The sequence below is a fragment of the Sus scrofa genome, chromosome 1 (genome assembly GCF_054392235.1).
Source record: "Sus scrofa isolate SSC_HxYL_T2T_F1_AM1 chromosome 1, Sscrofa_HxYL_maternal_Yorkshire_Landrace_v2.0, whole genome shotgun sequence".
NCBI classification, from domain to species: domain Eukaryota; kingdom Metazoa; phylum Chordata; class Mammalia; order Artiodactyla; family Suidae; genus Sus; species Sus scrofa.
In genome coordinates this window covers 275,897,524-275,921,789 of record NC_139383.1, presented here as the reverse complement: position 1 = coordinate 275,921,789, position 24,266 = coordinate 275,897,524, and the positions used below count along the sequence as shown (strand labels likewise).

Here is a 24,266-nt window from a genome sequence, read left to right as displayed (position 1 = left end):
CCCAGCAAGGATATCATTTAAAATAGAAGGGGAAATAAAGAATTTCTTGAACAAACAAACATTAAAAGAGTACAGAAATACTAAAACATTCTAAAAGAAATATTGAAAGGGCTTCTCAAAATAAAAAAAGAGGTGTGAAGAAATAGAATGGAGGAAATCACAATAAGAAAGCATTCACTTAAATAACCCAGTATACAGATCTAAAAGAGGGGAGGGAACCCTACTGTAAAAGGGAATGTAACCACAAGGAACATGAACAGCAAAAGGACAAATAGTAGATATTAATAAAGGACTTCCAAATAACAGAATATGGGGAAGGAACATAAGAAAATCTAAAATTATTTTTTAAATAATGTGTTTGTGCCTCCATAACTATCAGGCTAAAGCAAGTATATATAGGAAGAAGTTAACATACTTAAAAAAACAGGGAAGCACAAATCAAAACCAAACATTACATTCACAAAAACTAAAAAGGAAAGTACTCACACATCAAATAAATGGAAATTATCCAACCAAAAAAGGAAAGGAACAATGGAAAAATATAGGATCAACTGGAAAATAAGATTTAAAATGTCAATAAATCCATATCTATCAATAATTACCTTAAATGTCAATGGACTTAATGCCCCAATCAAAAGACACAGAATGGCAGATTGTATAAAACAACAAAAGCCTCATTTTGGGAACAAGATGGTGGAATAGAAGGACTGGAGCTCAACTTCTTTCATAAAAACAACAGAACCGCATGCAAATGATGAACAACCTTCAACCAAACGGGCTGGAAATTTTCAAAAAGGTACCCTATTCCAGAAGACAAAGAGGAGGCCATATCAAGAAGTAGGAGGGCTGATTATATGATATAAACATCCCCATACCTCCCAGGTGTGAAGCCCCACACACTGGAAAGTAACTGTATCACAGACTTACCTACAGGAGTGAGAGATCTGAGTCCCACATCAAATGCCCATGCCTGGAGATTTGGCATTGGGAGAAAGAGCCCCTGGAGCATCTGTCATTAAAGGGTGGTGGGACTTGTGTGCAGGAGCTCTATAGAACTGGGGGAAATGGAGACCCCATTCTTGAAATGCAAACACAGACTTTCATGTGAACTGGGTCCCAGGGCAAAGCAAAGTCTCCATAGGAATTTGGGTTGGACCTGGCTGTAGTTCTTGGAGGGTATCCTGGGAAAACAGGTGGTGACTGTGGCTTGTTGTGGAGGAAGGACATGGGAGGCAAAGTTCTCAGGAAAATTATTCAGCATGTGTTCTTCTGGAGGTGGCTATTTTGGAAAAATCATGCCCCACGCATTAGTGCTGAGAAGCCCCAGGCCAAACAATAATCCTGGTGGGATCTCAGGCCCAGCCATCAGTAAACAGGATGCCTAAAGAACCCCAAGCCAGACAGCCACCTCAAATCTCACCCAGAGTCAAAGCCCCACCTATCTGAGGAATAGGAATCAGCCCACCTTCCAGTGGGCAGGCCCCAGGCCCTCCCATTAGGAAGCCTACAGCAAGTCCCCATACCAACTTCAGCCACAAGGGGGACAGACACCAGATTTAAGACAGGCTATAACATTATCACCTGCAAAAAGGACACCACACCAAAAATCTAAAAAGATGAAAGAGAGAGAACTATAGCTCAGATAAGGGAGAAAGAAAATCCCCCAGAAAATCAGCTAAGTGATCGGGAGATTCTCAGTCTCCAGGAAAAAGACTTTAGACTGTGCATGCTGAAGATGGTGGAAGACATTGGAAATAAACTGGAGGCAAATATCAATAATTTAGAGCAAAGCAACACAAGATTTAAAACTTAAGCAACCAGAGATGCAAAATACAACAAATGAAGTAAAAAATTCATTAGAAGCTACCAACAACAGAATATGGAGGCAAAAGAACAAATAAGTGAGGAGGAAGACAGACTAGTGGAAATCACTGATGTGGAACAGAAAAGAGAAAAAAAGATTGAAAAGAAATGAAGAGTCTCAGAGAAATCTGGGACAAAGTTAAGCACAACAACACCTGTATTACAGGGGTGCCAGAAGGAGAAGAGAGAGAGAAAGGGACACAAAGAAGTATTTGAAGCAATAATAGCCAAAAACTTTGCTGAAAAGGGAAAGGACCCATTCTCTCAAATCCATTAAGCATATCAAGTACCATATAAAATAAACCTGAGGAGGAAAACCTTTAGACACATATTAATCAAATTGTCTAATATTAAAGACAAAGAGAAAATATGACAGCAGTTAGGGAAAAATAACAATATATAAGGGAACCCCAATAAGGTTTTCAGCAGATTTTTCAGCAGAAACTCGGTAGGCCAGAAGGGAGTGGCATGATATGTTTAAGGTGATGAAAGGAAAAAAACCTCCAACCAAGATTACTTTACCCAGCAAGGCTCCCATTCAGATTTAAAGGTGAACTCAAAAGCTCTTCAGATAAGCAAAAGCTAATAGAATTCTGCAACACTAAACCAGCATTACAGTGAATACTAAAGGAACTTCTCTAGGAAGATTAAAAAAAAAAAAAAAAAAGCAAAACCAGAAACAAAAGTACCACAAATGACAAGGCTCACCAGTAAAGGCATATATATACAGTAAAGAATCAAATTCATCCATGCACAATTATGCTACCAAAATCAGAAATTGAGAGAAGAGGAGGGTACAAATGTAGGATACTAGAGACACACTTGCAATTAAGAGACCAACAACTTAAAAAAATCTTATATACATATATATATATATATATATATATATATATATATATATATATAGAGAGAGAGAGAGAGAGAGAGAGAGAGACTGCTATATCAAAACTTCAAAGCAACTGCCAACCAAAGATCTACAATTGATACACAAATAAATAAGAAAAATCAATTCAAATAAAACACTAATAATAGTCATCAAACCAGAAGAAGAGAGAACAAGAGAATAAGGGAAGAAAAAAGAGCAACAAAAACAAATCCAAAACAATTAATAAAATGGCAATCAGAACATATATACTAATAATTACCTTAAATGTTAATGGATGAAATGCTCCAACCAAAGGACATAGACTGACTGAATGGATACAAAAACAAGACCCATATTTATGCTGTCTTCAAGAGACCCACTTCACTTCCAGGGACACATACAAATTGAAATTGAGAGGATGGAAGAAAATGTTTCATGCAAATAGGAATCAAAAGAAAGATGGAGTAGAAATATCCATATCAGAAAAAAAACAGACCTTAAAATGACTATTTTAAGAGACAAGGAAGGACACTGCCTAATGATCAAATGATCAATCCTAGAAGAAGATATAAAAATTTTAAATATCTATGCACCCCACATAGTATCACCACAATATATACAGCAACTGCTAACAACCTAAAAAGGAGACATCACCAATAACACAATAATAGTGGGGGTCTTTAACACCCCACTTACAGTAATGGACAGATCACCCAGACAGAAAATCAATAAGGAAATACAGGTCCTGAATGAAGCATTAGACCAGATGGACTTAATAGATATTTTTAGGACATTCCATCCAAAAGTAATAAAATACACATTATTCTCAAGTGCACACAGAACTTTTTTTAAGATTGATCACATCATGCGATAAAAATCAAGCCTAGGTAACTTAATGAAAATTGAAATCATATTAAGCTTCTTTTCTGACCACAATGACATATGACTTGAAATCAACAAAAAGAAAAAAGCTGCAAAAACATGAACACATGGATACTAAACAACATGCTACTAAACAACCAATGGATCACTGAAGAAATCAAAGAGGAAATTAAAAAATACCTAGACACAAGGACAACAAAGATACCACACTCCAAAAACTATTGGATGCAACAAAAGCTATTCTAAGAGAAAAGTTTATAGCAATACAAGCCTACCTCAAGGAAAAAAAAAAAACTCAAATAAACAACCTAACTTTACATCTAAAGCAGCTAGAGAGAGAATAGGCAAGACATAAAGTTAGTAGAAGGAAAGAAATGATAAAGATCAAAGCAGAAATCAATGAAATAGAAATGAAGAAAAGATCAATGAAATGAAAAGCTCATTCTTTGAAAAGATCAACAAAATTGATAAACCCTTAGCCAGACTTATCAAGTAAAAAGGAGAGGACTCAAATCAATAAAATTAGAAATGAAAAAGAAGTAACAACAGATATCACAGAAATATAAAGAATCACAAGATACTGCTATATGCAACGATATGCCAATAAAACAGAAAACCTAGAAGAAATGGAGAAATTCTTAGAAAAGTACAATCTTCCAAGACAACCAAGATGAAATGGAAAGATGGCTGGACCAATCACAAGTACTGAGATTGAAACTGATAAAAAACTTCCAACAAACAAAAGTGCAGAACCAGATGGCTTCACAGGCGAATTCTATAAAACATTTAAAGAGCTAACATGTACCCTTCTAAAACTACTCCAAAAATGTGCAGAGGAAGGAACAGTCCCAAACTCATTCTGTGAGGCCACCATCACCATGATACAAAAACCAGATGAAGACAGAAAAAAAAGAAAATTACAGGCCAATTTCACTGATGAACATTGATGCAAACATCCTCAACAAAATAGCAAACAGAATCCAACAGTACATTAAAAGGATTGTACATCATGATCAAGTGGGTTTTATTCCAGGGATGCAAGAGTTCTTCAATATCCACAAATCCATCAGTGTGATACACCACATTAACAAACAAAGAATAAAAACCATTGATCCTCTCAATAGATGCAGAAAAATCTTTTTACAAAATCCAACATCCATTTCTGATAAAAACCTTTCAGAAAGTGTGCATAGAGGGAACATACCTCAACATAATAAAGGCCATATATGTCCAACCCACAGCTAACATCATGCTCGATGGTGAAAAGTGAAAGAATTCCCATTTAGACCAGGAACAAGATAAGAATCCCTGCTCTCACCACTCCTTTTCAACATAGTTTTGGAAGTCGTAGCCACACAGCAATCAGAGAAGTAAAAGAGATAAAAGGAATCCAAATTGGAAAGAAAGAAGTAAAACTATCACTATTTGCAGATGACATACTATACCTAGAGAGTCCTAAAGACTCTACCAGAAATCTGTTAGAGCTCATAAATTAATTTGGAAAATTTAAAGGACACAAAATTAATACACAGATATCAACTGCATTTCTATATACTAAGAACAAAAATCAGACAGAGAAGTTAGGGAAGCAACCCCATTTACCATTGCATCCAAAAGAATAAAATGCCTAGGAATAAACCTACTTAAAGAGACATTTTACAGTTTACTCTGAAAACAGTAAAATGCTGATGAAAGAATCAAAGATGACACAAACAGATGGAATGTTATACCATGCTCTTGAATGGGAAGAGTCAATATTATGAAAATAACTCTACTATGCAAGGCAATCTACAGATTCAAGAAATCTCTATCAAATTACCAAGGACATTTTTCACAGAACTCAAACAAAATACTTTAAAGTTTGGAGGCACAAAAGAACCAAAATAGCCAAAACCATCCTGAAAATGAAAAATGGAGCTGGAGCAATCATCCTCCCTGACTTCAGACTATAGTACAAAGCCACAGTCATCAAAAGTATATGGTACTGGCACAAAGACATAAAAATAGATCAGTGGAACAGGATAGAAAGCCCAGAAATAAACCCACACAACTATAGTCAGCTCATCTATGCCACAGGAGGCAAGAATGCACAATGGAAAAAAGAGAGCCTGTTCAATAAGTGGTGCTGGGAAAACTGGACAGCCACATGTACACGAATGAAATTAGAACACTTCCTAATGCCATACACAAAAATAAACTCAAAATGGATAAAAGACCTAGATATAAGACCAGATACTATAAAGCTCTTAGTGGAAAACAGGCCAAGTAATCTGTGACAAAAACCACAGCAACATCTTCTCAGATCCACCTCTTAGAGTAATGACAGTAAAAACAAAAATAAACAAATAGGACTTAATTAAATTTGAAAGTTTCTGCACAGCAAAGGAAACCCTAAATGAAACAAAAAGAGAACCCACAAAATGGGAGAAAATATTTGCAAATGAAGTGACAAGGGATTAATATCCAAAATTTATAAACACTACCTTCAGCTCAATAGCAAAAAAAGATACAACCCCATCAAAAAATGGGCAGGAGATCTAGACAGACAATTCTCCACAGAAGACATGCAGATGGCAAAAAAAAACCATATGAAAAAATGTTCAACATCACTAATTATTAGAGAAGTACAAATCAAAACAACTATGAGGTACCATCATTCAGTGACCAGAATGGCCATCATCAAAAAGTCTACAAACAATAAGTGCTGGAGAGGGTGTGAAGGGAAAAACTACACTACTGCACTGTTTGGGAATATAAATTGGTACAACCACTGTAGAAAACAGTATGTAGATTCCTTCTGAAACTAAAAATAGAGGTACCATCTGATCCAGCAATCCCAGACCTGGGCACCTATCCAGAGAAAACCATGATTCAAAAAGACACATTTACTCCAATGTTCATTGCTGTACTATGTACACTAGCCAGGACATGGAAACAACCCAAATGTCCATTGACAGAAGAGTAGATCAAGAAGATGTGGTACATATGCACAATAGAATATTACTAAACAATTAAAAGGAAAGAAATAATGGCATTTGCAGCAACATGGATGCACCTAGAAATTATCATGCTAAGTGAAGTCAGTCAGACAAAGAGACACCAAAGTCAAATGCTATCACTTACATGTGGAATATGAATAAAGGACACAATGAACTTCTTTGCAGGACAGACACTGACTTTGAAAAACTTATGTTTTCCAAATGAGACAGGTTGGGGGCTGGGGGGATGCACTGAGCATTTGGGTTGGAAATACTATGAAATTTGGTTGTGATGAATGTTGTACAACTATAAATGTAATAAAATTCATTGAGTAATTTTAAAAACTAAAAAAAATAAAATGTTTTAAAAAAGCAAAGGCCTACAATATAATGTCTACAACAGACTCACCTTACAGAAAATGACATACATAGATTCAGAGTGAGGGGATGGGAAAAGATATTTCATGCCAATGGACCAGACAGGAAAGAAGGAGTTGCAATTCTCCTATCAGCCAAAATATACTTTAAAATGAAGGCCATAAATACAAAGAAGGACAGTATTTAATGATAAAAGGATCTGTTCAAGAAGAGGAAATTATAATTGTCAATCTATACATGCCTAATATTAGAGCACTGGGATACATGCAACAAATGCTAACACACATAAATGTGGAAATTGATGGGAATACTATAATAGCAGGAGAATTTAACACTCCACTCACATCAATGGAAGATCCTCTAGACAGAAAAGAAATAAAGCCACAGAGATCCTAAAGGAAGCAATAGAAAAGTTAGACTTAATTTACATTTTCAGGACATTACATCCAAAAAAATCAGAATATAGATTCTTCTCAAGTGCACATGGAACATTCTCAAGGATCAACCACATATTTGGACACAAAACTAACCTCAACAAATTCAAGAAATTACTTCAAGTATCTTCTCTGGCCACAATGGCATGAAACTAGAAAGCAACCCTGGAAAAGAAGTGAGAAAAAAACCCTCCTACATGGAGACCAAACAACATGCTCCTAAAAAACCCATGGGTCGATGAGGAAATCAATAAGAAAATCAAAACATATCTGGAGACAAATGATAATGAAGATATAACAATTCAAAAATCTATTGGATGGTTCAAAAGCAGTGATCAGGGAAGTTAATAGCAATACAGGCATTCCAAAAAAGGGAAAAATCTCAAATTGACAAATTAATCCACCACCTAAATGAACTAGAAAAAGAACAAAGAAAACCTAAAGTCGGTAGAAGAAAGGAAATCATAACTATCAAAGCGGAAATCAATAAAATAGAGAATCCAAAACAATAGAAAAAAGCAATAAAATCAAGTTGGTTCATTGAAAGGGTAATCAAAATTGACAAACCTCTGGCCAGACTCACCAAGAAGAGGGAGCAAAAAAAATAAATATATAAAAATAAACAAATAAACAAAATAAGTAATGAATGAGAGCAAATTGCAATGGACAATGTAGAATTAAAAAAAACCATGAGTATACTATGAAAAATTTCAAGCCAACAAATTTGACAACCTAGAAGAGACTTACAGCCCACCAAATGTGAATCAAGAAGAAATAGGTTAAATCAACATTTTAGTCACTAGAAATGAAATCAAATAAAACCAATCCCTACAAACAAAAGTCCATGACCAGAGGGCTTCACAGGAAAATTCTACCAAACATGCAATTAAGAACTTATACCCATCCTCCTTACACTTTTCAAAAGATTGAAGAAGAAGGAAGAATCCAAAGACATTCTATGATGCCACCCTCACCCTAATACCAAACCAAAGACACCACCAAAAAATAAAACTATAGGCCAATATCTTTGAGGAATATAGATGCAAATATTCTCAACAAAATTTTAGCCAATTAAATCCAACACATCAAAAGGATCATACATCATGACCAAGTGGGATTCATCCCAGGTTTGCAAGGATGGTTCAACATATGCAAATCAATTAATACACCACATTAACAATAGAAAAGTCAAAAAGCACATGATCATTTCAATAGATTCAGAAAAAGCATTTGACAAAGTTCAACAACGATTCATGATAAAAAACCTTACCAAAGTGGGTATAGAGGGAACATACCTTAACATAATCAAAGCCATTGATGACACACCCACAACAAATATAACACTCAATGGAGAAAAGCTGAAAGCCTTCCCACTAAAATTTGGAACAAGGTAAGCATGCCCACTCTCACTACTGCTATTCAACATAGTACTGGAAGTCTTAGACATAGAAGTCAGACAAAAGAAAAAAGAAAAAAAAGTATCCAAACTGGAAGATAAGAGATAAAATTGTCACTGTATGCAGGTGACATGATGCTATATATAGAAAACCCTAAGGACTCCACACAAAAATTACTTGGCCTGATCAACAAATTCAGTAAAAGTAGCAGGATACAAGATTAACATTCATAAATCAGTTGCATTTATGTATACTAACAATGAAATATTAGAAAAGGAATACAAAAATACAATTTTTAAAATCACAGCCCAAAACATCAACTACCTGTGACTAAACCTGAACAAGGAAGTGAAAGACATATTCTGAGAACAATAAAACATTCATCATGGACATTAAAGATGATTCAAAGAAATGGAAAGATACTCCATGCTCCTAGGTTAGAAAAACTAATGTTGTAAAAATGGCCATATTACCTGAAGCAATCAACAGATTCAATGCAATCCCCATCAAACTACCCATAACATTATTACGAGAACTAGAACAAACAACCCCCAAATTTATATGGAACTGTAAAAGACCCAGAATTTCCAAAGCAATCCTGAGGAGCAAAAACTAAGCAGAAGGAATAACTCTTCAAGACTTCAGGGAATTTTAATGAGCCACAGTAAGGAAGACAATGTGGTACTGGTTCCCAACAGACTTAGAGACCAATGGAGAAGAACAGAGAACTCAGAAGTAAACCCAGACACCTATGGTCAATTAATCTTTGACAAAGGAGGCAAAAATATATAGTGGAAAAAATGATGGTGTTTTCAGCAATTGGTGCTAGGAAAACTGGACAGCCACATATAAATCAGTGACCCTGGAACACACCCACACACCATGCCCAAGAATAAATTCAAAATGGCTGAAAGTCTTAGATGTAAGACAAGATACCATCAAACTCCTGGAAGAGAACATAGGCAAAGAGTCTTTGACATCAACCTTACAAATGTCTTCTCAGGTCAGTCTCCCAAGGCAACAGAAATAAAAGCAAAAATAAATCAATGGTAAATAATCAAGCTGACAAGTTTTGCACAGCAAATGAAACCATTAAAAAACTAAAAAATAAAAAGACAACCTAAGGAATGTGAGAAAATAATTTCAAATGATTCAATTGACAAGGGCTTAATCTCTGAATTATGCAAACAACTTATACAACAACTCAAGAGATAAAAAACAAAGAAAAAATCAATCCAATGGAGAAATGGGAAAAAGACCTGAATATACATTTCCCCAAAGAAGATATACAAATGACTCACAAGCACACTAAAAAATCCTAAATCAGTACTAATTAATAGAGAAATGGAAGTCAAAACTACTGAGATAATAACTCATACCACTCAGAATGGCCATAGTAATGAGGCAACAAATAACAAATGCTGGAGCAGGTGTGGAGAAAAGGGAACCCTTCTACACTGTTGGCTGGAATGTAAATTGGTACAACCACTGTGGAAAACAGTATGGAGGTTCCTCCAAAATCCACATATAGAACTACCATATGACCCAGGAGTCCATTTTTTGGCATCTATCCAGACAAAACTTTCCTTGAAAAAGACACACACACATGTATGATCATTTCAGCACTATTCACAATAACCATGACATGGGAACAACATAAATGTCCATTGACTGATGAATGGATTAAGAAGATGGGTATATATATATATATATATATATATATATATATATATATATGCAATGGAATACTACTCAGCCATAATGAAGAACAAAATAATGCCATTTGCAGCAACATGGATGGAACTAGAGAGTCAGACAAAGTGAGGTAAGTCAGAATGGGAATGACAGATACCATATGATATCACCTTTATCTGGAATATAATATACAGCACAAATGAACCTTTCCTCAGAGAATAAAATCATGGACTTGGAGAACAGACTTTTGGTTGCCAAGGGGGAGGGCTAAGGAGTGTGTTGGACTGGGAATCTGGGTTTAATAGATGTAAACTATTGCCCTTGAATGATAAGCAATGAGATCCTGCTGTATAGTACAGGGAACTATATCTAGTCATTTATGAGGGAGCATGATAATGTGAGAAAAAATAAGGCATATATGTATGTGTGTGCGAGACTAGCTCACTTTGCTGTACAGTAGAAAATTGACAAAACACTCTAAACAACTACAATGGAAAAAATAAATATCATTAAAAAAGAATCATAGAGCAAAAAAAATATCTCAAAAAAATAAAATTTAATAATGAATTTTTTCATTCAACAAATGATCTCCTAAAAATTAAAAAATTAAAGTAGATTCATTTATGGATATTTTATGTGCTCAATGTAGTCATATGCATACAAGTAGAAATTCAAATAGTAGTAAATTCTCATGGAAAAATAAAGCTATAAAATAGATATAAAAACAAATTGATTTAGGAGGGGGAGGGAGTGGGGTGGATTGGGAGCTTGTGGTTAATAGATGCACACTATTGCCTTTGGAATGGATTAGCAATGAGATACTTCTGTGTAGCCCTGGGAACTATGCCTGGTCACTTAAGATGGAGCATGATCATGTGAGAGAATAGAATGTGTATAGAATAGTATGTGTAACTGGGTCACCATGCTGTACAGCAGAAAAGTAATTGTATTGGGAAAAGAACAATTAAAAATAAATAAATCTGAAATTTTCTAAATAAAAACCATTGTAGAAAGATAAAAAATGAATACTGGAAGGCTGAAGTACTTTGACTTTATCCTTTGTTTTCCTGTTTGTTTTATTTGATTTCCATCATGAAGCAGAATTAATTTTAAAAGCAGCAAATAGAATAGGAATCTCCCCTGGGGGGAAAAATCCCTCTTCACATCCCTGGCTATGACCTGTCAGGGGAAACATGAACCTGGTAGGAAGGGCCAGGAAGGGGGTCTCCCCACATCACCTTCTGGGCTCCCATGCACAGGCACCTCCCTGAGGTTCTTCCTAAGGACAGTATTGCCTCACATTCTGCCCTGAGAACCATCTGGCTGAGAATCACCTGGCCCCAGATATCATGAATATGCATCACTGCATGTGGAGCTGGGATCTGCATCCTTAACAAGCTCCCTAGGTGATTCTACAGAACATCCAAGTTTAGGGACCACTGCCCTAGGGCATCTGTCCTGGAGGCAGGAAGAGGTAAACTGAGCAATTAACATAGGTTTAATGCATGTCTCTTTACCAAGAGCTTGGTGCCCTGTCCCCTTGGGTCCTCTCCCTGGTGACTAGAGCATAGTCTTCACCTCTCCATTTCTGAAGAGGGTGAATTAACTGAGGAGTAAGCTCCTGGATCATGACTTTTCTCTCTGATGCTGGTCAGAGGTTCAGGACTACAGCAGTTGTGGATACATCTGGTCTCAGGGCATCCTACAGAAAAGGTGAGAAGCCAGTCCATACTCCTGTCATCTAGATCAATCAAGCATAAATTTCAGAGCAGATCAATACATCTTTCAGCAGGAGCAGGGGTGGTGATGGTGGTATGTGTGTGTGTGTGTACACAGGTGATTAGCACTTCTCTGTGCCTTCCTTAAACCACCTCTGATTACTAGTTCTTAAAGATGTATAAAGAAGACATTCTTGGCTTCTCTCTGAACTTTCTTGATAACAGCTTTTTTCTTCTCATATTGTGCATGTTGATGAGGTCATGAGGGGTTGGTTTCTGTGTGTGTATGTGTGTTTGTATGTGTGTGTATGTGTGTATATATATATAATTTTATTTATGTTTGAGTATAGTTTATTTACATTTTTTCATTTTAGGCTGTACAGAAAAATTACCCAGTCATTTTTTATACACACACACACACACACACACATATACATAGAAATATACATACATTATTTTTCTCATATTATATATATATATATTTATATTTATACAAACATCCTTTTTTCATACTATCTTACATCATGTTTTATCCTACGAGATTGGTTATAGATGTTGTTGAATCAGAGAGGTAACAGAATGATGAACATGAGTACTAGTAAAAATGTATATAACCGGCAGTAATATGTTAGTTTTCCAAACAGTGATATTGCAAGACTGAGCTCCAGGACACTTGGATTCCAAGCAATAGGTATGCTTCTTTTTCTTTGATCTTTATATATAATGGATAATTTGACTATTTATTTTTGATCCACTTTGCTTTGACAATGTGTTGTTGAAACTTCCTCCAAATACAACTTATTAATTGGTTTTATATTTCAGAAGTTCAATATTTTATAACTTGAAGGTCAAGACTTATGTATGTTTGTAAATGTAGAGACAAAAACCGTAAGTTATATAGATTTAATTTTACATCCATCTCCTAGGTCATTTTTGTGTAAACAATTATACATAGCTGCAAATGATGATTAAGAAGCTGACTCTCTCCTAGATAATGAAAATATTCCACTGAGCCAGATTCTCTTCTGTATCCAACTCACTTGTCTGATAAAGTTCTCTCATTTAACATGAGGATTCCATCCACTTTAAAGGATTTTTGTAGTGTCATGTCAATGTAGACAGACCTTGGCATATTCGGCAGTAGAAGAGCCTCTTTTTTATCTGCTACTGGAAATCATAATGTGATGGTTTCTGCTTCTCTTGCTCTCCATTCATGCCAGCAGACAGGAGAGGAGTATGAGGAGGGAGAACCAGAGCAGCATGTCCGAGTTCCTCCTCCTGGGGCTCCCCATCCAGACAGAGCAGCAGGGCATCTTCTTTGCCCTCTTCCTGGGCATGTACCTGACCACAGTGCTGGGGAACCTGCTCATCATCCTGCTCATCAGACTGGACCCTCGCCTCCACACCCCCATGTACTTCTTCCTCAGCCACCTGGCCTTCTCTGATGTTTGCTTTTCATCAGTCACTGTCCCTAAGATGCTGATGAACATGCAGACTCAGGATCAATCTATCTCCTATGCAGGGTGCATAGCACAGATGTATTTTTTCATATTTTTTACTGTTCTGGATGATTTCCTTCTGACCTCAATGGCCTATGACAGGTATGTGGCCATCTGTCACCCTCTCCATTACACCACCATCATGAGAGAGGGACTGTGTACCTTACTGGTAACTGTATCTTGGATTCTCTCCAGTGCCAATGCTCTGTGTCACACCCTTTTTCTGACCCAGCTGTCCTTTTGTGCTGACAACACCATTCCCCATTTCTTCTGTGACTTTGGTGCCCTGCTCAGTCTCTCCTGCTCAGACACATCCTTCAATGAACTTCTACTTTTCACAGTAGGACTGGCAGTCATCACCCTCCCACTAACATGCATCTTGGTCTCTTATGGCCACATTGGGGCCACCATCCTCAAGGTTCCATCCACCAAGGGCATCTGCAAAGCCTTGTCCACATGTGGCTCCCACCTCTCTGTGGTTTCTCTGTATTATGGAACAATTATTGGGCTGTATTTTGTCCCTTCATCCAGCACCTCCAGTTCCAAGGACATAATTTCCTCTGTGATGTACACAGTGGTCACCCCATTGCTGAACCCCTTCATTTACAGCCTGAGGAACAGGGACATGAAGGGGGCCCTGGAGAAACTCTTCCACAAGGCATCAGTCTTATCTCAGTGATGTTTTCTCATCTTTATAACAGACACATGTAGTCATATAACCTCATATCCTGCATGTCTAATATTGGGTCCAGCCTGGAATTAATACTCAGTAAATATTTGGTAACTTGAATTGCAGGTACAGTTATTCTGTATCTTCCTAGCAATTCATTAGTATAAATTATTAATTCTCAATTGATATTATGGATTATTGCTTATTTACAATATTAAGGAGTTACATAGCTAAGTGATCTTAAGTCTCTCCTGTTATTTACCAGGAATTTATTGTTCTCTTTTTAATATCTTTATTGAAGTTAAATTGATATATAAATTGTGTATATATTTAAAGTGTTCATATTGATATTTTGATGTGTATACATTGTGAAATAACCACCACATTCAAGTTATTTTCCATACTCATTATCTCCACACATTTAGCATTTTAATTTATTTGTGTGTGCAGTAAGAGGACTTATGATCCACTTCACTAGTAATACAGTCTGGTTTGCTCTAGTCATCATGCTGTGCATTCTACCTCAGGAGAACTTATTCCTCTTGCACAAATGGAACTTTGTCCATTATGCTGGTGACAGAAACAAACTCTAAATGACAGATACTGCATGATATAATTTTATGTGTATACTAAAAAAGTCAAATTCATAGAGCAGAGGATAGGATGGTGGTAGCTAGGGCCTTGGGAGGAGGACATGAAGGTCCTTATGATTTGGTGGAAGCTCCAGGCTGACCAGGCTCCCATGGCATAGAAAAGTGACAGAGCTGGGACTTGGTAAAGTATAGCCTTTCATTTCCTTTCTTGCCATTCGGCATTCTTTGCATGTTTTGGATTGGTGGTAGTGATGATGGTGGGTCAGGAGAGGAAACTGTAGAGCAGCCTTCATTGCTCCAGGAAACAATCCACAGTTATGAGTTCAGTTCCTCCACTTAGGGACTCAACGATTCTTCTGGATTTTAGAAATAATGATCACTCTAAGACACTGCTGTTCCCTATACTCAGCAGTTCACTCTCAGATTAGTTGATTCTGGAGTGTCTGATGGCATGAGTGTGTTTGAAAAATATTCCAACTCATTCCAGACTGGGAACGAGAGGACAAAGAAATTTCATGTGGTCTGGAGTCTTCCATTGCCCCCAGTGAATTTGGTGTTTGTCTCATTCAATGTCTTCATTATGAATCTCCATGAAAATCATTTCTACTCATATTTTATACCAGTTTTATGTTATGAGACTAAGTTATAATCTCTTTTATTCTACATCCAGTGAGAGATCACATAGTTCTCCTTCTTCAGACTGTACTTAGTTAAAGATGAATATGATCCAAACCGCTCCCAAGGCTCAGCACCACATAGCTGTCAGAGAAGAATATTTGTGAAAACAGATCTCAATTGTAGGCTTTACCTATCAGAGTCTGTGGCCTGGGGCAATTCCCTTCACTCCTCAGTATATCCATTTCATCTTCTGTGGAAATTGAAAACATTGCAAAACATCTAAACTATGTTTGATTTGAAACAAATGCAATACTAAATCTGGCTTAACATGACCATGGGCCAAGCATAATGAACATTAGCTTTCCCTCAACAAAGGTGACATATCAGTATCACCTTTGTCCTGTGTATATGTTCATGATTATAGCTCTTCATCCAACCATTTATTGGAAGAAGTTTGTTTTTGTTTTTGTTTTTTTTTGCTTAATTACCTAGGAGTGGAATTGCTGGGTCAAGTGTATATTGAATTTTAGGAGAAACTGACCAACACATTCTCATCAAGGTTCAACATTATACATTATGGCTAACCATATATGAATGAGAGTTCCATTTTCTAATAGCATCCTCACTGCCTCTGGTATTGCCAGTCATCTGATATCAGCCATTCTAGTGGGTTTGCTGTGCTATCTTCCTGTTGTTTTCATTTCCATTTAACTAATGACTAATGATGTTGGATGTCTCTATACAGACTGATCTGCTATCTTCTTTAGAAAAAATATGTTTTCAAATCTTTTACCTCTAGTTTTAAAAAAGAATTGGCTTGCTTGTCTTTTATATGTGTTCTGGATTCACATCTTTATGAGAAATATGTTGTATAAATATTTTCTCCCAGTATGAAGCTAGTTCTTTTATTCTATTAAGAGTTTCTTTTGAAGATTAGGTGCATCTTATTTTTATAAAGTCCAAATTATTTTTTTTCTTTTCTAGGTCGTGATTTTGTATCCTATTCAGTAAATTTTGATAGCCCATATTTTCCAATTTTGTGTCCAACGTTCTCTTCAATATAGTTTTGTCATTACAGTTCTCATCCATTTGACACATTTCTAGTTATATGTTTTGCATGTAGTGCAACACAGGACTGTTCATTTAAGACATATTGATATTGAATCATGCTGGCACCATTTATTGAAACAATATCCTTTCCACATTCAAATGCCTTGGTGCATTTGTAAAATATTATTTGACCTTATATATATTGTTCTATTTCAAACTTATTCACTCTATTCAAATTATTAATCAATCTATATCCCTATCCTCATGCAATTATTATTGTTTCCATTGCTATGCATTAAGAAACACTTTTGAAATTAGGTCAAGTAACTCTGGTGGTTTGTTTCTCATTTCTAAGTTATTTTGTCTATTTTTATTCCCTTTCACTTCAATATAAAATTAAGAATTAACTTCTAAAGTAGGCTCTGTTATTTTGATTTTGATTACATTGAGTCTGTAGGCTAATTGCGGGGTGAACCCCCTCTATAATTTCATTGAATTATCCAATTTATGTGCAAAATATATCTCTTTTACTTATGTCCTCTTTAATTTCACCCATGAATGTTTTGTAGTTTTTAACAATGTATATTGCACACATTTTGATAAATTCATCCATGTGTATTTTTTGGTTTTTCTACTTCTATAATGGCATATAGAAATTCTCCATTTGCAATGCTACTGCTGGGACAGAGACATACCATGAATTTTTTGGTTTAATTCATTAATTGTTTCATGCTACATTGTTAAACACATGCAATTCAAATAGATCTAGAAGGATATTTTTTGTTTGTTTTCTTTCACTATTTTTCTAACTTAGCTTAGATTGATTTGGTTTGTATCAGTCTTTTTTTATTTTATTGGCCTCACTAATGTCATATGGAGGTTTCTTAGCTATGGGTCAAATCAGAGCCATAGGTTCATGTCTATACCACAGACACAACAGCAAAGGATCTGAGTTGCATATGTGACCTATATCACAGCTTAGGGCAATGTGGGATTCTTACCCATTGAGCGAGGCCAGGCATCAATCCCAAATCCTCATGGATACTAGGCTTGTTCTTTCCCAATAAGCCACAGTGGGAACTATCTGTATTATTCATTTTCTCTATAATTATCTCTATTACCTTCTTAGGTAAATATCTTTTTTTTTTTGAACCTCAGGTTTTTTCCTCGGTCTTCCCAAATTTTGATATTGTCTGAGTGAGTGTGTGTGGTGTCCCCTATGCTAAACACAATAAGTTTACAAATTTTATATGTAAATTTAAGACTCAACAGCATGGAACTAGCATTTGGACTGACATTTAAGGATGTGCTGATGTTCCCCCTATAGTCTGTTTGGAGTGTGAAGATGGGAATCAAATTTTGGTTGTTGTTGTTGTTGAAGTCTATTTATTTATTCGTTTGTTTTTAATTTGTATAATGATTTTTATTTTTTTCACTATAACTGGTTTACAGTGTTCTGTCAATTTTCTACTGTACAGCATGTTGACCCAATTACACATACATGTATACATATCTTTTTCTCACATTATTATGCTCCATCACAAGGGCCTAGACATGTTCATTGTAGCACTAGTCACAATAGCCAAGACATTAAAACAACCCAAATGTCCCTGGAGAGATTATTTGATTCGGAAGATAGTGGTATATATACACAATGGAATACTACTCAGCCATAAAAAGGAAAAAATAATGCTTTTGCAGCAACATGGGTGGGAAGAGAGGGTCTCATACTGGGTGAAGTCTGAACGAGAAAGACAAATACCATATGATATCACTTTTATCTGGAATCTAATATACAGTACAAATGAACCTTTCTGCAGAAACGAAAATCATGGATTTGGTGAATAGACTTGTAGTTGCAAAGGGGGAGGGGGAGGGATTGGAATGGATTGGGAGCCTGCGGTTAATAGATGAAAACTATTGCATTGGAATGGATTGGCAATGAGATCCTGCTGTGTAGCACTGGGAACTATGCTTGCTTTTTTTTTTTTTTTTTTTTTTTTTTTTACATTTCAGAGCATTGCAGAATAACATTTTCTCATTTTCTGACCTGCAAACAGATGCCTTAAACAAAAATTAAAAAAAATTATCATACTATGTACATCCAAAAATGCAGTAATTACACATATAACAATGAATTCACCAAGGACATATCCTAAGAATTTAGGAACAGTCTGTAAGTCAGGAGAAATCTGAGCAAATGTAGCAATCCAAAGACAAACCTATCTAAACTCCCAAACCAGAAGTTTGAAAGTTTTTAAGTCTCCATTAAACAAGAGAGTGACAATTCAAACCTAGCCAACCTTGACAATCTTAATTCCCCTATATTGGGTCCTTTCCCCATTCTGGATCTCAACAGCAAGCATCTCAGTTTGTCAAACTACTATCAAACTCTTGTGCCATTATGCACATAGAAGGGAAAAGTGTGCATTAATTAAAAAACAAGTAGTCATTAAACATCCAAACTATTCCCCCAGCTCACCAGCTCTTAGTATGATCCCAAATATGCAACCTGTGTCACACAGTGACAGGCTATATTTTGTATGTGTATGTATCTCTGTATATGCGTATTGTAGCATGTGTACACATAGTATTAGGTATGAATGGCAATTAACAGTCCCTGAAGAAATTCATTTTCAGTTGAGGCTATGGCTCCTGTGCCTTGGGATGATTTTAGACTTCAAAACTGAAAAACACTGCTAAAAATCTCACTTCCTTAAGACAAAATTTGATTGCTTATTCAGGTTAAGCTTCTTGGTCTAAAAATGGCTCTAAGGTTAAGTATAAAAAAGCAGCCAACTGAGTGCAATTTCTCTCTCCAGTTTGGCCAAGCTATTTTGTAGACCAGAAAATCTATAGTGCCTTCCAAAGGTTCTTGTCTACCTTACTGTCCTTGTTCACATTTCCAACTGTGTCAACATAGCCTGCACTTCAGGGGTCAGCTGCTTGGCAGCCACAGTTGCCTCTGTGATAGCCTTGGGATATAGGCCCTTTATCTTCTTATTAAAGCATGACTGGAAGATTTCTAAAAAGGGGGAAAGTGGCGAAAGAGCCAGGAAAGATGTTGTTGGAGACCCGAATCATGAAATACGGGCCTCCTGTCAGACTAAAAGCCATTATCTTTCTGGCTCACAGTTATAGTAACAATATGGGCTGGCCGCCAGGGGAAGCCATATATCTTGGCTCAAACAATGTCCCCTACACATATGGTCCTGCCATCTGGTGTGACATGCTCAGAGACATTTTTGGAAAAGACTTTAATTTTCAAGGAATTACTGAGCTTTTTCTCTTCCTTTGAAGAGGAGGAAGTGGAGGAGGAGGAAGGTGCATGCATACACCCTGGAGGAAAATCAAAGCTTTCAGAAGAACTACACTCAGAGTTGGAGGATTTCAAATCATCTGTGGTATCAATGCTACACACTGAAGCACTGGAAGAGTCAGATTTCTTTTGATTTAGGGTCATATAAACAGAGATATTGCTTCTGCTGCCCTTTTTGCCCAGAGTCTGTGGTTCATCCTGCTCTCCAGGCACAGGCACTTCAGTTGTGTCCTGAACCTCACGGTCGGCCTCTTCAGGGCCTTTGGAAGGACTCTGATTTTCTGAAGTGGCCTCACATGCTAAGCGGGTAAAGGTGCAATGAGACTGAGGCTAGGGTGCCATCTTGCCACTCCGAATTTTCTCCAGTCTTCTTCAGAGAAGAGTCATTTTCTTCATTCCTATACCTCTGTGGTTTTAAATGAACCTGGGGTGAAAGGGAACCTGACCTAGGATTCTGATATCTATGTGTAACTTCTGAATGCACAATTCTGGACATAGAGGTGTCACTTTGCTTCTTCTATGCCTTTTCTTTGGCAATTTTCAAAACTTCCCGAGCTTTTGCATAATCAATGTGCTTACTCTGGAGCACTTTTTCAGTACTTAACTGAGCTTTTGAAGTATTTGCCTGAGCAGAAACTTTGACTACTCTGCCTCTGCTGTGAGCAATATTTTAAACCTTAACAGTTTTTCTTTTCTGGTTTTCATTTTGGTTTTTCCCATCCACTTTATGGTCAGTTTTCAGTTTTTTGTCCACAGTAGTTACACTTTCATTTCTCTGCTTTTTATCTTCATATTTAGAAGAGTCACTTGCACTACTACCTTTTCTAATTCCTGTTTTTTTTCAGCAACAATACTGTTTTTACATTTGTCACATAAGACTTGCCTGGGTCATAGTTTAATAGCATTCATTACTGAAGTAGGTTCTTCCCTGTACATTTTTTGTTTGGGTCACTTAATTTTCTGAGGAGGTGGCTGAGGTATTGATTGGTTATGTGTTTCCCTGATAAACAAAGGGGAAGGATAAAGTGCTCCTTCATGGGAGAGAGGTGGTGGTTTGGAAGTCCACAGGCTTTCCGCCAAGCTCAGCTCAGGAGGTGGTGAGACAGGAGAAGGGACATCAGGAACAGCACCATTCACTTCACGCTTCACTTCTGTCCCTGCTTGGAATGTATTACTTTGGAGCTGAATGGTCTCAGGTTTATCCTTATATTCCCTTTGGGATATACTGTCGCAGGGATCCCGTGGGGCCCAAACTGCTCCACCAGAATGGCTGTATATTTTTCCCACCAAAAGTACAGCTATTGCACCATATGGTTCATGGTCTCTTTTAGACAGATCCGTGAGGACCTGGGAGAAGAGCTTCTCCCAGAGGTGGAACGACAGGACAAGGGCATCCTCAATGATGTCATCCAGCCTGACCCGCACCTCAGAGCTGGGGATCAGTTGCTACACTGCGGAGTCACCTCCTGCCGCTGGCGGGAGAGCTGGGGCTGCTGGATGGGAAGCCATAGTTCCTGGCACTCTTTGGGAGCCTGGGGCTGCTCTGGCGGCGGTGCAGGGGAAGGTGGAAGGTCTGGCCCTTTCTGAGGGGCGGCTGCCACAAGCTCCACCACTCCAGCAGGCATTTCCTCTGCCTCCAGCTCCAGTCCTACAGCCTCAGGGCTGCAGGCGAGCTCCCACTGCGGCAGCGGCAGTGGCGGCGGCGGGAGCTGGGCCTCATAGGCCTGAGGAGAGGAGTGCTGCCCATCAGCCTCGGTGTCCAGCACAGATGCTTCAGTGGCCATGACTGGGAGGGGGTCAGTGCTGGCCTCGCTGCCTGGGATGGGCTCCATCTCCCGCTCGACCTCGCTGGTGCCCCTCTCCACGGAGGACGCTGCAGTTGCCGCCGCCTCTGCAGCCATGGCACCATTTTCTTCCTGGCTTTTCCCTCCTCCAACTCTGGCTGCTGCTCAGCCACTTCTTATTACTAGTTGCTAAAGATGAATAGAGGGGACATTCTTGGCTTCTCTCTTTGAACTTTCTTGATAATAGCTTTTTTCATTTCAGATTGTGCACGTTGATGAGATCATGAGAGGGTTTTTTTGGTATATGTATATAAGTAAATATATAATTTTATTTTTGTTAGAGTATTGTTGCAGACTCAGGATCAATCTATTCCCTATGCAGGGTGTGTAACACAGATGTATTTTTTCTTATTTTTTGGTTGCATTGTTAACCTTCTTCTTGCAGTTATGGCCTATGACAGGTATGTGGACATTTATCACCCTCTACACTATGCCATCAGCATGAGGGAGGAGCTTTGTATATGTGTGTTGGCTGGATCCTGGTTCCTTTCCTGTGCCATTGTCCTGACCCACACCCTTCTGGCTCAACTGTCCTCATGTGCTGACAGCACCATCCCCCACTTTTTCTGTGACCTTGCTGTCCTACTCAAACACCTAGCTCAATGACCTAGTCATGTTCACTCTAGGGTCTCTGGGTCTCATTTCTCCACTGTGTAGCATCCTGGTCCCTCATCACCACATTGGGCTCTCTATCCTGAGGGTCCCCTCTACTAAAGGGATCTGCAAAGCCTTGCCAAACTGTGGCTCCCACCTCTCTGTCATGTCTCTATTCTATGGAATGAGATAGCACTGTACCTTTTCCTCCTCATCAGGCCCGTTCCATGACAAAGACATCATTTCCTCTGTGATGTACACAGTGGTTACCCCCATGTTGAACCCTTTCATCTACAGCCTGAGAAATAGAGACATGACATTGGCTCTGGGGATTATTTTCAGAAAAAAAACTTTGCCAAGTGAGAATCACCTAACCAAAGTTCTTATTTCACTCCCTGAGCTTTTTAGAAAAGCCTTAAAAAGTTGTGTGTTGCTTACCCATGTCTCTGGCACTTTTCCTCGCTGTCCTTTATATGATAGTTGTTATTGGAAAAATCTCTTTCCCTTCAGTCATATCTCTTGTCCATTTATTATTCTGTAACCCTAAATGTGACATTACCCAAATCATACATTCAACTTCTGGTCTTCAATGCACCAAACTCCTGTGCATGTGTTTGTAAGTGTGGTTATATTTTGTTTCAATGAGTAATATTATTATTAAATGTGGCTTTTTTACATCTCTTTAATGTGTGTATATATATTTTAATTCTTATTATGGTCATTTCTTGGGCATTTATTTTTAAATTTTTAATTGATTCATTATTAATTAGTCAACTTGGGGTATAGTTGAATTATGATGTATTAATTTTAGGTATAGAGTAAGATGATTCAGTTTTAAATATATTATATACATCATATATTTTTCAGATTGTTTTCCCTTATATTATATTACAAAATATTGAGTATAGTTCCAAATTCTATACAATTGGTACTTGTTAGTTATCTGTTTTATATATAGCAGTGTTTATATGTTAACCCCAAACTCCAAATTTGTACTTCCCTTTTCTTTTTTTTTTGTAAATGTAAGTTTGTTTTTATGTCTGTGGGTCTCTTTCTTTTTTTGCGTATAAGTTCATTTGTGTCATTTCTTATTAGATACCCTATATAAGCAATATCATATGATATATGTTTTTCTATATGTGGTTTACTTCATTTAGTATGATAATCTCCAACTCCATCCTTGTTGCTACAAATGTCATTATTTCATCCTTTTTATAGCTGAATAATATTCTATTAAATATAGGTACCACTTCATCTTTATCATTCATCAGTTGATGGATGTTTTCATTGCTTCCAGGTCTTGGCTTCTTGCCTTTCAAAGCTACAAACATTCAGTTGAGATTCCAATGTTTACTTATAGTAGAATCCAAAATTCTTATCTTTGCAATGCAGTATCAGCTTAATAAGGTACTTTGAGGGTTTGCTATGTTGTGAGTCCATCTCTTGCATCTAGTTGTGTGTATCTTTGCACACTTAACTAATGTATACTTTTGTTTTCTTATGGTCAAAATGTGTATAATAATATTTATTTGGGTTACTGGGAAGATTTATTTTGAAAGTGCATGTAAAATACTTTTAACATTACCTGGAACTATTGACATTGGCTTGGAAACCTGGATTGGACATTTTTGATAACAGGGGATTTTAAGTTCGTAGCATGCAGCGAACTATACTGAAAGCCCATGACATAGCTTCTGTAATTTTCTTCAAATGATTTTCACATCCTTTTTAAGAGGAAATGCATGATTGATACCTCTTACTTTGCGCCCTGTTCACATTTTTGTCTTAGAAAATTATAGAGATTTGACCTGGCTTGATGTAAAGATATAAACTTGAACATAGAGAGTTCTCAGGTCTTGTGCTCAATAT

At 37.2% G+C, this 24,266-nt stretch overlaps 3 protein-coding genes and 1 pseudogene across 6 annotated transcripts in view; 3 read left to right on the top strand and 1 right to left on the bottom strand.

Annotated features, from left to right (window-relative positions):
* OR1B1 (olfactory receptor family 1 subfamily B member 1) overlaps positions 1-24,266 on the top strand; it is a 381,661-nt gene that overhangs the window by 197,411 nt on the left and 159,984 nt on the right. The window lies entirely within an intron of this gene.
* The window catches only part of LOC110258975 (olfactory receptor 1J4-like), a 244,516-nt gene that overhangs the window by 197,411 nt on the left and 22,839 nt on the right, over positions 1-24,266 (top strand). Inside the window, exon 3 of one of the 3 annotated variants that reach the window (XM_084995018.1) lies at positions 12,855-12,901. The exons of the other annotated variants lie outside the window; for them this stretch is intronic. The gene's annotated coding sequence lies outside the window, so the exon portion shown is untranslated. The remainder of the gene's footprint in view (positions 1-12,854; positions 12,902-24,266) is intronic. 3 annotated transcript variants of the gene reach the window in all.
* Positions 13,447-14,388, top strand: LOC110257099 (olfactory receptor 1J4-like). The gene has a single exon (XM_021075808.2). It carries the CDS (start codon positions 13,447-13,449, stop codon positions 14,386-14,388), a length of 942 nt encoding a protein of 313 aa, XP_020931467.2.
* Positions 19,538-21,860, bottom strand: LOC110258951 (PWWP domain-containing protein 2A pseudogene; annotated as a pseudogene).

Coding starts and splice junctions, on each gene's coding strand:
- LOC110257099 (XM_021075808.2), top strand. CDS start 13,447: ATGAGGAGGGAGAACCAGAGCAGCATGTCCGAGTTCCTCCTCCTGGGG.